This window comes from Drosophila subpulchrella, chromosome X (assembly GCF_014743375.2).
Source record: "Drosophila subpulchrella strain 33 F10 #4 breed RU33 chromosome X, RU_Dsub_v1.1 Primary Assembly, whole genome shotgun sequence".
Classification (NCBI taxonomy): domain Eukaryota; kingdom Metazoa; phylum Arthropoda; class Insecta; order Diptera; family Drosophilidae; genus Drosophila; species Drosophila subpulchrella.
The window spans coordinates 15,094,828-15,110,430 of record NC_050613.1 but is presented as its reverse complement, the minus strand read 5'-3'; the positions used below and the strand labels follow the sequence as shown (position 1 = coordinate 15,110,430).

At 42.0% G+C, this 15,603-nt stretch overlaps 2 protein-coding genes across 8 annotated transcripts in view; both read right to left on the bottom strand.

The window, feature by feature from the left end:
• Nucleotides 1-2,250: 2,250 nt before the first annotated feature.
• Nucleotides 2,251-5,694, bottom strand: LOC119556681 (hsc70-interacting protein 1-like). The gene is made up of 4 exons (XM_037869052.1): nucleotides 5,418-5,694; nucleotides 5,160-5,308; nucleotides 3,487-4,220; nucleotides 2,251-3,342 (listed from the first exon to the last, which is right to left on the bottom strand). Exons 1-4 carry the CDS (start codon nucleotides 5,594-5,596, stop codon nucleotides 3,151-3,153), a joined length of 1,254 nt encoding a protein of 417 aa, XP_037724980.1. The 5' UTR covers nucleotides 5,597-5,694; the 3' UTR covers nucleotides 2,251-3,150.
• Nucleotides 5,695-7,598: 1,904 nt separating this feature from the next.
• LOC119556679 (putative uncharacterized protein DDB_G0271606) overlaps nucleotides 7,599-15,603 on the bottom strand; it is an 80,387-nt gene continuing 72,382 nt past the window's right edge. For all 7 annotated transcript variants that reach the window (XM_037869046.1, XM_037869048.1, XM_037869047.1 and 4 more), the window contains 7 exons: nucleotides 12,716-14,695; nucleotides 11,820-12,608; nucleotides 11,556-11,734; nucleotides 11,020-11,212; nucleotides 10,747-10,952; nucleotides 10,446-10,665; nucleotides 7,599-10,370 (listed from right to left, as the gene is read on the bottom strand). In XM_037869046.1, the coding sequence (XP_037724974.1) occupies nucleotides 10,110-10,370; nucleotides 10,446-10,665; nucleotides 10,747-10,952; nucleotides 11,020-11,212; nucleotides 11,556-11,734; nucleotides 11,820-12,608; nucleotides 12,716-14,695 (3,828 nt within the window). In that variant the 3' untranslated portion in view covers nucleotides 7,599-10,109. The remainder of the gene's footprint in view (nucleotides 10,371-10,445; nucleotides 10,666-10,746; nucleotides 10,953-11,019; nucleotides 11,213-11,555; nucleotides 11,735-11,819; nucleotides 12,609-12,715; nucleotides 14,696-15,603) is intronic.

Here is a 15,603-nt window from a genome sequence, read left to right as displayed (position 1 = left end):
TTTTACACCTTTTATAAGGTACCTATTAGTAAAATTTCCAATAGCATTTTTTGTGCGTTTTAGCCGAGTATATTTTAATATAATTCTCATGGAATCAAGATATAATAGACATCGAATCTGAATTGTATAATTAAACAATCATATTCTTAAAATATCATTGGCGCTAGTCCAGACTGCTATAAATATATATTATATGACCGGACTGTGTTTTAGATATTGCTTTGAAAAAAAAAAAATATATATAGTTTTAATCCATCCGATACCTTTTTTTTCATCACCTACAGGTTCCGCGGTTTCGGTTTAAGGCGAGTACCTGCGGATTTCGTTTCATTATCTACTCCTATAAGTTGTCAAATTTAAAATAAGTCATGGCAACCTATAGATTGCGAACAAACAACTATGTTCTTAAATTTAAAATAAATTTATATATATCTAAATCTCATTCTGATTAAATCATTTAAATATAGCTTAGAAACCAGCGAAAATCTTTACATATTCTTAATATAAAACGTGGGCTAAGCTGTCAAACATCATGTATTATATTGTACCTGGGTTGGATGTTGAAAAGTACCTGTGAGTACACCATCTTGACACTTGCCACCACTGAGTCCAGGTCATGTGCCGCTGGTTCTGCTTGGTCGCTCGATTCGGCCATAATCGAACATGTGCGCCGAGCTGTCCGTTAGCCAATTTCGCGCTGACAGGGGGCAGGGGGTGATAGGCTCTGGGTTCTGGGTTCTGGGTGCAGGGTGCAGGGTTCAGAGTGCAGGGTGCAGCCATTCAAGCGTCTAATCGACGACGCTCTTATGCACTGCATGTACTATACGCTATGTACCCTGTACCCTATAGTCTATGTACCCTTTTCTGGTTCCAGCACAGGTGTTGCACCGGCTGGTTTTCAGGGACTATAACTCCACCTGGACAACTAAGACTCAAGAAAACCTAAAGTAATTGCATTCTTCATTAAAAAAATAAAGGTTATATAATAAAATAAATACTCTTAAGTGAATTATTTGTAAAGTACAAGACATGCAATAGTATTCTGAAATAAAAACTGAGGTATACTTTCATGGCGATTCAAATAGTATTTTTGCGATCTAAAAAATAAAAAAAAAGGTCAGAATGAGGAATGTCACACCTCGTTAAGCTCATAGTTAAGTTTTCAATACTATGGCTTTCAAATCTGAATATTTTTATTTTTGCAATTTTTTTTCATAACAAAGAGTAATTCCTTTAAAAAATACAAAAATTGGTCAAAAAATAAATGTTCCTGTAAATGATTGGGATCGTGAGCATTGGTAGCAAGCTGCTCAAAGCAGTCGGTCTTTTGGCTTTTAAGTGATGCGGATCGCAAACCTGGAAATTTTTAATTTTTGCCATTTTTCGCAAAAAAGGTTGATGTAACCCCTTACAAAAAATGCGAAAGTTGGCCAAAAAATGAATTTTCTCTAAAGTGACGCGGATCGTTAGCATATGTAGCAAGTTGCTCAGAACAGTCGGTCTTTTTGCTGTACGCCTTGATTTGGCCGAACTACGATTATAAAACCGCAAGAAAACAGAGTACTTTTGACTAAAATGTGAATCCCATTTTTACGCCTTAAAATATTAGTTTTTTGGATGCTATATTATAAATAAAGGTCCCAGTAAGGAATGCCATACCTCGTTGGACTCGTAGTTTAATTTCCAATCCATTGGCATTCAAACCTAGAAATTTTTAATTTTTGCCATTTCTCGCAAAAATGGATGATGATAACCCCTTACAAAAAATGCGAAAGTTGGCCAAAAAATGAATTTTCTCTAAAGTGATGCGGATCGTTAGCATATGTAGCAAGCTGCTCAAAACAGTCAGTCTTTTAGCTGTGCGCCTTGATTTGGCAAAGCTATGATTAAAAAACCGCTAAGAAATGAAAATAAGGAACGCTTCACCTCGTTTAACTCTTAATAAAACTTGTAACCGATTGGCATTCAGATCTTGAAATATGTAAATTAACTCACTTTTAGCAAGAAATAAATGCATAAAGAAATGAAAAGAAATATTTTTCTTAAATCAGTCAAGAAGTGTTTGGAATTTATGGCTTAGCTTGTTGGTCAAACATACGTTTTTTTAATTGTCCGGCAAATAGGTCAATAAATAATGGTCTAAATATGTGAAACTTAACCCAGTTGGATGCCATTTAATTTATTTATTTTTTAATTTGTTTAATTTTCCCAGTTAAAACATTAAAGTTTAATGACTTTACACAGAAGAGAGACATTAGCACTTCGGATTCTCGTTTATTTAATTCCATTGATCACTGGTTGAATGAATGTTTGACATATCGGCATGCATGATAATATGTATGGATGAATATGAGTGGGTGAGTGTTTTCATTTTGGGTGGCTAAATGCATTTGCTTAGTACAATATTATTCAAATCCTACTCAGTACAATTTTGTTTGACAAAATGGTGTGATTAGTATTTTTCCCCGTTTATCGGCCTGTTATTCTGATGTCTTCGAGTATCGTTAATTAAGGCTAATATTATTTATTATTTTTCTTTTGTTTTGGTTTCCTATCGAGCTTTAGTTCAACTAGATCGATCGACAGACTTCAATATGACTTGACTTTTAAACGTTAGTAAGGAAACATTCGCATTTCTTTTCTTTACAGGATATTTTATGATCTTGTGAACTGACAATTGCGTACGCATAAGTTAAACCTTTTGATGTGAAAATTGGAAATAGCTTTTCTACTAGTTCAGTTGGCCAGGAAAAAGCTTTTTGAAAATGTATGATGAAGCAGCTTCACTTTCGTCTACTCTAGTTTCTTGCACTATCCGCTGCGTTTTGGAATAAAACTTATTCATTCGACTGTTTGTGGTATTTCCCTTTATATATATTTATATTTGTATTTCTGCTTTGCTGACCTTTCTTTAATGTGTGAGTTAATGTTAAGATAAAGCTTAGCGAAATGTTCAAGTTATTTCTGAGCTGGGAAATGTGTAAGGCAGCAGCTTTTCTGGTTTTTCCTAGTACTTTCTTTATCTCTTCTCTATCTTCCTCTCTGTCTCCCTTTGCCGCTTTTTTATCTCGCTCTATTTCGTGTGTATGACTTGTTAACTTATTTTCATCGCCGCATGTGTCATTCTTATTGATTCCCGGTTCCCAATCCTTAATCCAAACCATCGTCCACGAAATCGGCGGAGCCCTTCTTAGTTTTTGGCTCGCTCGGCTGTTCGGATTTTTCCTCCGCTTGGGCAAAAGCAGCTCCCAAATCTCCACCAGGCACGAACTTCTTGATCAGGTTGAAGATCTTTGGATTTGATACGTACTTAGAGATATTGCCCGGGTTGCTGAGAATGTCCTATGGAAATAATTATCATAAACATTTAAATATTTAAAAACAATAAAAATATTGTAAGCAATAGCTGGACTTTACAGTTTTGCTTGCTGAAATATATGAAATGGGAGGAGGCCCTGACTATATTTATAATTTAAAAAATCGTACCTGCATAGCGGCTGCCACCTCGGGATCCTTCATGGCACCCATCAGATCGGCCATGTCTACGCCGCCGGGCATGCCGGGCATGCCTGGCATGCCACCACCGCCAGCTGCGCCGGGAAATCCGCCAGGGAAGCCACCGGGAAAGCCGCCCGGGAATCCCCCAGGAAATCCTCCGGCTGATCCACCACCACCGGAGCTGGCGCTCTGCTTGGCCTGCTCCTTGCGGGCGCGCCTCTGGGCCCGCTGACGTTCCTTGATCTTGCGCTCGGCCTGGCGACGCTCCTGCTTCACGCGATGCTGTTCGATCTTCTTGGCATTCGGGGTGACCTCCTTGAGCCACTCGTCCGTCTCCTCGTCAAAGTCCAGCTTGCATGCCTGCCTCAGATCCTTGGCAGCCAGTTCGAAGTCACCGAGCAGGCGACGGGCACGTCCCCTAAACTTGTAAGCAGCCGCCGAATCGCAGTTGAGCTCTAACGCCTTGTCGCAGTCGCGGATGCAGGCATTGGGCTTCTTTAGCTTGAGGAAGGCCTGGCCACGCTTGGCGTGGAACAGGGCATTTCCCGGATTCAGTTCGATGGCCTTGGTGTAGAAGGCGATGGCCTCGTCGAACTTCTGCTGGCCGTAGGCGGAGGCTGCCTGGGCACGCAAATCGCCCGCCTGGTCCACCTCCTCCTCGGTGGGCTCCTTGGCGGAGTCGCCCATCGGCTGGGCGGGATCGCTGTCCGCCTCGATGACACCTGCAAATAGGGGATGAAATGTTTATTAATCGGAATCCTAATCACTTTTGCTTTAATCTTCGGTCTTCTTTATACAAGTTGTGTGTTTAGTTATATTTTCTTATTTACAAAATTCAAGATTTCTGCTTGTTTTCTAAAGGGTTTTAAATGTTTAAGTAAAATAAATAGTACCAATTCCATTAAAATAATTGTTTCATTCCTATATTCCTATTTATTAGTTTAAAAAATCGTTTACTTATTTTTTAGTGGCTTTTTATGAACAAATAAATTAAATAATAACAATTGCATATATGCACATAACAATTTTTGTATTCTTATAATAAAAAAAAAGCCTAGTTTCCTTTTTCTTTTGGTGAAATGTCTACAAAATGGATTTTTATTTTTAAATAAAACTAATAGTAGTTTATATATTAAATTTTGGTTGTGTTTTTGCAATTGTTTTATAGCTATAACTCTAGTTAAAACAGAATGGTAATTTTGTTTCGGTCTATAAAAATAAGTAAATTAATATATACAACAATCGTTTTAACGAAAGCATCACATATTTATATGTACCCTACATAACCAATTACCCTTTTCTTGTTCGAATTACAAGTTCACTGTACTTCGACTGGAAACATCAGGACCCATATTTATAGATTGCAAGATTCATATAAGGTGTTATTTTAAAGTTATGAAAAGCGCAAATTAGATAGTACTAGGCAGTAGTGCACTGTATGCCAGGCTTTCAATTCAATCAAAGCTTAATTAAGAATAATATATTGGGAAATGTCTATTGTATAAAATTCGATTCCGAGGGTTGCCAACCACCCGGCGGAATAATCGTAACTCTGAGTAACACATCGGACCCCAGGGTGGCGACCCCTTAATGACCACGTGACTCGTCAGAAATTGGCAAGTTGCATACCCCCATATTTTGGCACCGATTCGCACACTCACCCTCCATGTCCAGCTCCACGTCCGATTCGGGTTCGGACAGGGACTCCTCATCTTCGCTATCCTCGGAGGCGTTAGTATCGGCGGAATCGGCGGCCCCAGAAGCCGGTTTCTTGGCCTTTGCACCAGCATCGCCACCAAAGGGGCACTTGCTGCGATGATAAGCCCAAAGAAAATGCGTTGAAAAAGGGTGTTATTCTATGGTATGGCTAATATGCACATATGGGGCGCAAGTAGCTGCAATTTTTGGGGGGAACTTACCCTCCGGCAGAGGCGTCGGGCATCTTGAAATCACCAGCCGGTACCGTGCCCCCGAACTTCTCCACAAAATCTTTGACGAACTGCAGCTGCGGCATGTTCAAGACCGTGGGATTCGAGTCCACAAACTCGATGAAGCTCTTCAGCTTCAGCAGATCCTCGTGTTGCATCGGCGCTGCCATTTCTATATCTCGCTATGTTTCGATATATTGGATTGTTCTGGTCTGGTGGCCTATTGTATTTGCTTTTGCTTTTTTGCTTTGCTTTTTTGCCCTATTGATTAGGCATGAAATTTCGAGAAATCGATAATTCAAACAGCTAGCTAATATCGATAGTTATGCGATAGTAGCTATCCATAAAAAGTACTGAAAAGTATTTTCCGTATTTTTCTTAGATTTATTTTTTAGTATTTTCAGAACAAGCAAAAATATACCGTTTTTGTGAACATGGTATTTATAACGAACAAAGTATAAAGTATAAAAATCACTGTGTACTCGGTTTGAGGTCACCATACACCATCTTTAACCGGTAAAAACTTGGTTAATTAAAGCTAGGTAAATGCATTTCACCTGTCAACACAACTTACCTAAGGCTTAAAAATAAATATGTTGACAACTATTTTATATTACCCCATTACCATTGAAAACCGTCTTGTTTTAATCATTTTAGTATTTTTTTATTTTCAATGTTTCGTCTTGTTTTTTCTTTTTTGTCTGCTTTTTGTCTTTTGTTTTGTTTTTATTTTTTAGCTTTTTTTTCGTTTTTGTCTTGGAATTAATTTATTAATTAATCTTTACGTTTACTTATTGATTTAGTATCTTCTTCGCGCTTTTTCCTCTCAGTTAGCCGCCCACGGTTTTCGTCTTAGCTTCATTTTTTCAGCTTTCTCCGCCTTTTCTTATAGGGGAGGGTGTGTTGGGTGGGCGGTTGTAGGCTTTATGGGGTGGAAAATGGGGAAAATAGGGGGTGGGGTTCGGGTTTCGGTAAGGGCGGTTGCGGTGGCCTTTTCTGAATGCCTTTCTTGCTCGCTCGCATGCAAATATTTTGTATATCCTTTCACTTTAAATAATTTTTTAGCATAACTATTAAATAATTTGTTTATATATAATATATATATATATGTATATTCAGTTTTTTTTTTGTTTTTCGCATTTCGTTCAATTTAAATTTTATAATTATTATCGTAATTATTATTTAATAAAATACTCAACAAATAATTTAATGGGTTTTGTTTTTCTCGCTTTTTCTCCGCGTCTCATCGTTTTTCATGCTGCTGCTGCTGTTTTTTTTGTTAATTTTTTGTTTAGTTTTCTTTTTAAGTATTTATATTTTGATTCGTTTAGTACTATTTAAACACTTAATAGGTATTAATTTGTTAAGCTTTATACGCTTGCGTGTGTGTGTGTTTGTCTTGAGTGTGGCAACTTTCCTCTATGAAAAACTCAATAAAATGGAATCAAAGACGCAAAATAAATAAAAACATCTCTTTGTGGGTTTTTTTTTATCAAACATTTCGCTTGTTTATTTTGTTTCTCTTGTTGTTGTTTCTGTTTCTTGGTTTTTGTTGCTGGTTTCGCTGTGGATCGAACCGAAACCGTTAAGTGGTAATAAAAAATAATGATAATGGTAATCAAAATAATAATAATAGTTTCATTTTAAATATGTATAAGTTATAATTTAAAGATGTGCATTTTACATAATTATATTATAGATAGATTCGCTCTCATACTTCATGTATCTTCTCTCTTTATCTTCACTTCTCTTACACTTCATTTATCTTTATCAAATTAAATCAACACACGCTCGCATCCAATCGTTATCGACAATCGATGACATCACATCGATTTACACACACATTTAGATATCGGCCGTTATGGTATGGGCTTATCCTAACGGTTTACATTAAACGGAAAAAAATCGGAATCATTATCCTCATATATCGTTATTCTTTATAGAGATGCAAAAAAAAAGTTCTTACAAACTGATTGGCTAAAATTAAAGGAAAGTACGTACATATACAAATTTGCATACAAATCTGAAATGGTTCTTCTGGTTTTTATGTTTCTTTTGTTTTTTACGGATTTTCTTTAATTTTAATTTTAATTAGGCATAAATTATTTATATAAATATTTACAATTTTCTTTGCTATTTTTAGGGAGTTGTTGCCGCTGCTTTTTTTTCTTCTTGTTCTGCTTGCCGTCCTTTTCTAGCGCCCATATTTTTTCTCTTTCGCGCGCGCTTTTGCCGTTTTCATATTTTGTCACTCTAAAAACTAATTTCGGTTTATTTTTTATGCTTTTTGCTTTGTATAGGACTAAAGAAAAAAATGTTTTTCGCTTTTTTATGAATCTTGCGTCCTAATTTCCCCGCTCATTCTATCTCTTTTACTCTTCGGAGCTTTCAACTTTCTCTTGTAGGTTTTTTTTTGTCTGGCATTAGGCAGATTTTATCGGTTTTACATACATATAGATCTATATATTATTGAAACATTTAGGTTGGTAGTTCATGTTTTTTTTTGCAGTTTTTGTATAGTTTATATATATATTTCTATTAATATGCCTTGGATATTAATATTTAATACAATGTTACGCATAGTGCATTACAAATATAGTTTTAAAATTAAAAAAAAAAACATGTATCTATATATATATCAATACATATATATATATTTTTTAATAAAAACTATTACATTAGTTTACTATGTAATTAGAAGTAAATTACTTCAAATGGGCTTATTTTTCTGTTGTTTTTTTTTCTGATCCGATCTGAGAATCCGACCGATCTCAAGCTTTCCCTTCCTTCGATTTTTCTCGCTTACTCTCATTTTCTTTGCATTTTCCTTGTGGCATATAAAAAAAAAATGGTTATCTGATTCTTTTTTTCTTGGATATTTTGGAATTGCATTTGATTTGATTAAGTTTTTAGTTGTTATCTCATCGGATTTTTGTTTGTTGTTCAGATACGAGTATATACAAATGTATATGTGTGTGCGGTGTGTGTGATTTATGGAATTCTTTTATTTTTAAATCGAATTTCTTTTGGATTTTGATACAAAACAAACAAATAATGATTTATTTTCCATTTCAAAACTAGGATATAGGTATAAGTTGGTTTTAACTTCGTTTAAAAGCGTTAAAATTAAACCATCGTAGGTGTATACAATAAAAAAAAAATAAAAACATTCTTGGGTAGGAAATGATAAATATGTGTGTGTATATACGTGAACACATATCATTAAATATGCATGTATACAAAATGGAAATTGGCAATTAAAATTAGCGTTTCTCTTTTCATGTAAGGCAAAAATAGTCTGTTGTGTCTGTGTTGTGTGTGTGTGTATGAGTGTTATTTTAATGTTTGAACTACAAACAAACATAACCCAAAAAAAAAAACAATGCAACAATTTTCCATTGCAAATGGTTTCTCAACTTTGCGTCTTTATAATCCTTCCTGTGTGTTTCTGCTGTTTTTTCAGTTTCAGTTTTTTATACTGTGCTATTTAGCCTACGCTAATTTGCTACTTTCTCTTTATGGTACCATTATTATGTTTTAATACAAAGAAAAAATATGTGCCTTTTCTTACGCGTTCTTGGGAATCGTGTTTTTTTTTTAGCGTTTTTCCTTTGCTTTTAGATGCCACCCTACTTACTAATTTACATTTAGCATTTAATTATTATGTATTTTAGATTAATTATTCTGCTTGGTATTTATAGTTAACAAAAAAAAAGTGTGTGTTTATAGCAGCCTTTATAAACAATTTCTCAAGCTTTCTCTCCTCGGCAATTTTTCTCAGCTTTCAACTTTCTGCTTTTCTTCTGCTCTCACGTTCGTCTCTGTGCTCTTTTCTTCTGGTTTCCTACTGCAGCTTTGCTTTTTCCCTATCTTCCGGGTTTTCGCCCCCTTGGTTGTTCGTCTTTCTCCTGCTGTATTTGCTGCTTTCTTCCTTTCTTGTTTTCTTTTTTTTTTTTTGCTTTACGCTTGTTTATCACATTTAATATATATATGCATATATATATTTATATATAGTTTCATTAATTTAAGTTTTTGTTGTTGTTTGCGACTCGCTGTGGAAATTCTTGGGGTGTTGTTGCTGGTTGTTGTTGTTGCTGATGGTGTTGCTGTTGCAGCAGCAACATTAGCTTGGCTTGGCGGCAGTGTTGCAGGCAGCTCCTCGTTCTCTCTAAACTCCCTTGTCATCGCGTTCCCTCTTAAAACACCAGCACACCACTTTGCATTCTAACTCTACAGCAGCTCTTGTTGCAACAGCAACTTGTGTTGCTGCTGTTGCAGTTGGGCCTGCTGTTGCAACTGTTGCTGCTGCCAGCGCTTGTATTTCCCTTGATAGGCCGGTGTTCCTCCTCCACTTCCTGTTCCTCCTCCACCTCCTGCAGCAGCAGCATTGATAGCATTCGCCGGCATTGACTGCATATTGTTGTTAATGATGGTGCTGTTGTTGTTATTGTTGTGGAAGTGGGCTGCATCCATCACTGTTTCGTAGCAAAAGGCCGCTGCATCGAGAAGCGTTGCCGCATAGTTGCTGCTACTGTTTTGCAAATGGAGTTGCGGACTCTGCTGGTATTGCTGTAGTTGAAGTTGTTGCTGCTGCTGTTGGAGTTGCTGTTGGCTGGCAGCTAAAGTTGCTGCTGCTACTGCGGCGGCGGCGAATTATGAGTTGGAATTACGCTTGGTTGGCAGCTAGGACGAACTCGACTGATTCATATTGCCAAACATGTGGGCAGAGAACGAAGTCTGGCCGGTGGAATTGGCCTGCGACGTCGACGATTGTTGCTGCTGCTGTTGCTGTTGCTGCTGCTGCTGCTGTTGCGCCTGCTGCTGCTGGTTGAGCGAGCCTCGACCGTGCTTCGGTATCGGCGGCTGAATGTACTCGTGCCTGGCCAGCGCGAACACATCCATGCGATCCTCCTTGCGATATGCCAAACAGCCCCGAATGAAACTCTATTGGAAGATATAAATATGGATCTGGATTAGCAATCTATTCCTTTTTGTTTAAAAGTGTCCAAGACAACCCACCTTGGCCTCATTGGAAACGGTTGGCTTGTTGGAGAACTGCACTTCGGTGGCCTTCAGGATTGTGTTCTCCTCGAGGATCGTGGCCTGCGACTGATTGTGACCGAAGGGCTTCTTGCCATACAGACACTGGTAGAATATCACGCCCACACTCCACACGTCCACTTTGGAGGATATCTTCGGCGGATTCTTGCCAACCACAAAGCACTCGGGTGGCAGATACCTAAAGGGGTTCAAGAAAAATCCATATTCAATTAGTTTTCAATATTTTTATTTTCTTGTCAACTCTACTCGTAATACCCACCAATAGGTGCCGGCTCCCTGGGAGGTCAGATCCATGCCGTGATCGGGATTGTAGTTCTCGTCGTCCATCACCTTCGACAGACCAAAGTCGGTGATCTTGATCTCGCCGCAGACATTGCCCTCGGTGAGCAGAATGTTGCCCGGCTTCAGATCGTAGTGGATAACTGGAGGCTTAATCTCATTTAGATACTTGAGTGCAGATACAACCTGAGGGCAGAGAAATTCAGTTAGAGATTGCAAGTCGAAATCCTAGTTATGGGTATGTATAACTCACCTGCATTATTATCGAGCGCGCTTCACGCTCGGGTATAGTCTTATGTTGCTTCAAATAGAAGTCCAGATCGTGGCCATCACAGTATTCGAGCACTGTGCAAAAGGAATTCGCATCGATCTCGAAGACGTCGTAGAGCTTGACGACCCGCGGATGATCCAACGCCTTGTGTATGTTGTATTCCCGCAAAGCGTGTCTGAATTGTTGGGTTATTAGCGAGGGTTTCGAACGAGATGAGACTTTAGTATGTTGTTTTTTCATAATAGCGACCCGCCCAAGTTAATTGTAAGCTAATCTTGTTGCCTTCTTTTACTTTAGCCCAAGGAAATCATCCTGCTTTATGGTTAAAAGGTATTAGTATTAAGGTCTTGCAAATAAATGTTATTCTTTTTAATTTATTCTGATTTGAAAGGTATTAGCATATATTTATAGTTCGACAACTGCTAGCTGGATCTGTGCAAAAACTACAACCTTATTCTCAAATCAATTGGCATTACCCCCGCCCTTGACTTTTCCTGCTTCTCTGTTTTACTACTCACTTGATATAATTAGCTTTCTTATCCTCCTTCCAATCCTTGTTTAATTGGTGCACCTTACATGCGACATAGCGTTGCTCCTTGAGGTCGAAGGCCTTGTGTACCTCTGAGAAGCCGCCCTTGCCCAGCAGCATCAGCAGAAGATAGCGATCGTTCAGCACGGGATGGTTGTTGAAGCGGGACTGAAAAGGTAGATAAACCAAATATAAGTACAAGTGTAATGAAAATGGGAATAGTAATAGATTCCATGTGAAATCAAAGCCCCACCTGATCCTCGTTGAGTATCCGCTTGAGCTCTCGGATGTGCAGATTGCGCTCCCGCTCCAGCTTCTCCATCTCCAACTGCAGGTCGGCGTCCTCCTTCTTGAGGGCATTCTGGCGCAGCTTGAGTATCTCATCGTACTCGTAGTACTCCTGCGCAGTATATGCCCCCGAAACGGGATCTGGCTTGAGGAACGTGCCCGAGTCCGAGCAGCTACCGCTGTCGTTGCCACCAAGGCCGCCGCCTCCTCCTCGATCCGACAGTCGATCGCCAACGCCGCCCGAGTTGCCAACATTGCCACCCGATCCGCCGCCGCCATTGTGCAGCAATTGAGCCTGATTGGCTTGCGTCGAGTTGCTGCGCGATAGACCACGTCCACCGCCGCCGCCTCCGACACCGCCAACGCCGCCGCTGCCAACGCCGCCGCCTCCGACGCCACCACCAACAGCACCGCCACCGATGGCACCCGCATTATTGCCACCCAGTCCGCTGTCGACGCTAACGCCACCGGCTGTACCGCCAAGGCGATCGCTTCCCGGTCCGGTGACAACGCCGCCCGTCAGCTGCGAGGAATCGTTCGAGTTGGAATTCTGCTGCTGCTGCTGTTGGTGTTGCTGCTGCTGTTGCTGCTGCTGGTTGTTCTGGTTGCTGTTGTTGTTGCGCTTGCGTCCGGACTCCGCCGGACGCTTCTTCATCAGCTGCTTCTTCTGCCGGTCAATCTCTTCGCGCTCGGCGGTTATCTCCTCCTGTCGCCGGCTCAGCTCCTGGAACGCATAGCCGTCCGTCCAGTTCTCCTGTAAATTGAGTAAAATAAAGTGGCGTTAAACAAAGGTTATCACATTGACCTAAGGAAGAAAGTGCAAAGGGGCTCTACCACCTCCTATTTCATCAACCCTCTCACCTGGAATGTGGCGCCCACTCGCTGGGTGACAAACTGCCCGAGTCTCAGGCGATTTTGCATGCACTTTTGTCGCGCCTCCTTCTTCTCGATGCTGCTCTTCTCCTTCAGCAGCTTCTTGACCACATCAATGCACTTGGCAATGTGCGACTTGTGCTGATCGATCGTCTTCTGGTTGCCAACAATCTGGCACTTTTGCTCATCAGACAGCCGCGTCATCTCGTCCAGCTTCACCTTGCCCGACTCGTGTTCCGCCTCGCGTTCCTGCAGCTCGTGCAGAGAGACCTCCGTTTGGGTAGCCTTACTGTATGTTATAATGGCCGCCGGCATTGCCATCGGCGGTGGCGGTGGCAGTGGCGGTCCCACGCCCACATTTACACCAACGCCCACGCCAACGCCCACACCGACCATGCCAACGACTCCTAGGGAGCCGAGTTGATGCGGATGCGTGGGCACTACAGAGGCCGTCGATGTTGTTGGTGGTCCCAATTGCTGCTGTTGCTGCTGCTGTTGTTGCTGCTGCTGTTGCTGCTGGGACAGGGGCGTCTGCTGCTGCTGGATGGACGCAAGGCTCAGGGGATGACCGCCCAGGCCGACGACCACGTGTGGAGGAACCATTTGATTGGAAGTCTGTTGCTGTTGGCGCTGCTGCTGCTGCTGCTGTTGCGCCTTGCTGGAGTTGACATAGTGGAAATCGGCTCCCGGCGGCTGCTGCTGCTGCTGTTGCTGCGGCGTCTGTGTTTGGGGACTAGCTGGTGGATACAAAGCGTAGGCGCTGCTCGTCTGCACTTGCACCTGGTTGCCAGCGGCTCCTCCGGCACCTCCGCCCGTCGCAACACCGCTCGCCTGCTGCTGCTGGGCCGTCTGCTGCTGTTGCTGTTGCTGCTGCTGGGCGGATGAGGGTGACTTGCTACCGCCACCCGTATGCGATCCTCGGAGACCGGCGGTGTTGCCTCCCGCACCGCCTGGCACACCAACGCCCACACCCGTCTGCTGCTTATTGAAATAGTCGTTGATCTTCTTGTTGTCGCTGACGGGCAACATGAGGCGGGCACTCTTACCACCGCCACTTCCGGAACCAGAACCGGCACCACTTCCTCCGCTGCCGGCGCCACCGGCTCCGCCGCCACTGCCGGCTGATCCTCCTAGACGATCGCCAAGATTCAGGCTCATGTTCACCTTGGGCATATCACGAAAGGCTAAGGATTTGCCCTTCAGGCTGCTGTTGTTGACCACGGTTGCTCCTGCTCCGCCGGAACCACCGCCACTCCCCGCCTCATCCGCACTGGTGTGCGGCATTTTTCGCTTCCGTTTCCGCTCCGCTGGCGTCCGGGGTTTGCCCACCGCCGTCACCGATGCCGTCGCGGTCGTTCCCGCCGTCAAGTAAGACATCTCGCCCCCATTATTGGAGTGCTGTGGCGGCGGCGGCGGTGGCTGTTGCATTCCCAGGGCGGGCGCAAAGGCGGGATGTTGCTGCTGTTGCTGTTGGATGGCTGCTGCCGCTGCTGCTGCAGCTCCTGGCGTTGCTCCACCGCCACTCAGCATATCGTTGACATCCTTCTCGCTGTGCGAGGAGCCAGTGCTCATATTCGAATCCGGATTGCTGCTGCCCTGATGCAGCCCCTGCAGCGATTGTTGCTGCTGCTGGTGGAAGTGTTGCTGCTGCTGCTGGTGGAGTTGCTGCTGCTGCTGATGCAGTTGCAGCTGATGCGGATGCTTGTGCAGGTGCTGCAGATGTTGCTGCGGGAGTATCTGCTGTTGCGCCTGCTGCTGCTGCTGGGGATTCTGTTGCTCCTGTTGCTGCTGCGTCTGTTGCTGGGCGCTGTGATGGTTGGCGAAGTGCTGCTGCTGCTGTTGCGGGGGCGGGGGCTGTGGTTGCTGGGGCTGCTGCGGCGGTTGCAACTGCTGCTGCTGATTGGGATGGTGGTGACTTAGGGCCGAAGTGGTTTGCGGGGCCATCTGCAACTGAGCGCCGGCGGACATCTGCAATTGGTACAAGTACAATAGTACAAGTATTAGTATTGATATTGTAGGACTGACTGTCAAAATTTTACATAATAGCAACGGGCTTTAAAATGCGGTGCTACTTTGATAGTTACTGTAATATTGAAAAAAAAAAGGATTCAATGCTCCGGTAAAAAGCATATTTTTTGTATAAGAGCTAACGTTTCAAACCCTGCATTATAAGTAGATTAAAAATGTTTATCTAATTTTGGAACCTTTTGGGCTTTGGATTTCTATAATTACTAGAACTATTACTTTAACAAGGTACTTTGTCACTGTTTCCAATATTTAAAGAGCTTCCATATAAATTAAGTTTTTCAAAATTTGACCTCAACACCATTCTTTTGAATATTTACGTGTTAAGGTATTTCGTTAATGTTTGCAACAATTTATATTCAATACGCACATTTATTAAATATTAATTATTGCAGAAGATTATACAAAACTTGGTCCAACATTAAATAATAAGTAATTACACTTTAAACTTTTCTATTGTGTATTTTTTGCCTCAATGGGTATTTTATTTTACTTAAGTTTTTTAAAATATTTCACTCTTTTTCTCCCGTTCTCAATCTTTCGCTCTCACTGACAGCTTTATGCACTTTGCAACACTGACGCCGCTTTTGTTTTGCTCCGCAGCTTCTACCGTTTTGCATTTTCTTTTGCGCTTTTCTTTTACTTGAGCGAGAGAGTGCTGCCACATGCGCGGCATCGCGACTAAGTGGCAACCCCGGGGGCGGTGGCAACAAAAGAGGCACCAAAGGAGAATGTGCAAAATATGTGCGCGGGTGCGAGCGAGACGAAAACAAAGCGGCAGCGGCATGCGTTTGCGTGTGCAAGAGAGCACGAGTGCGAGGAAGACAGCAACAGCGACAGAGAGCGAGAAT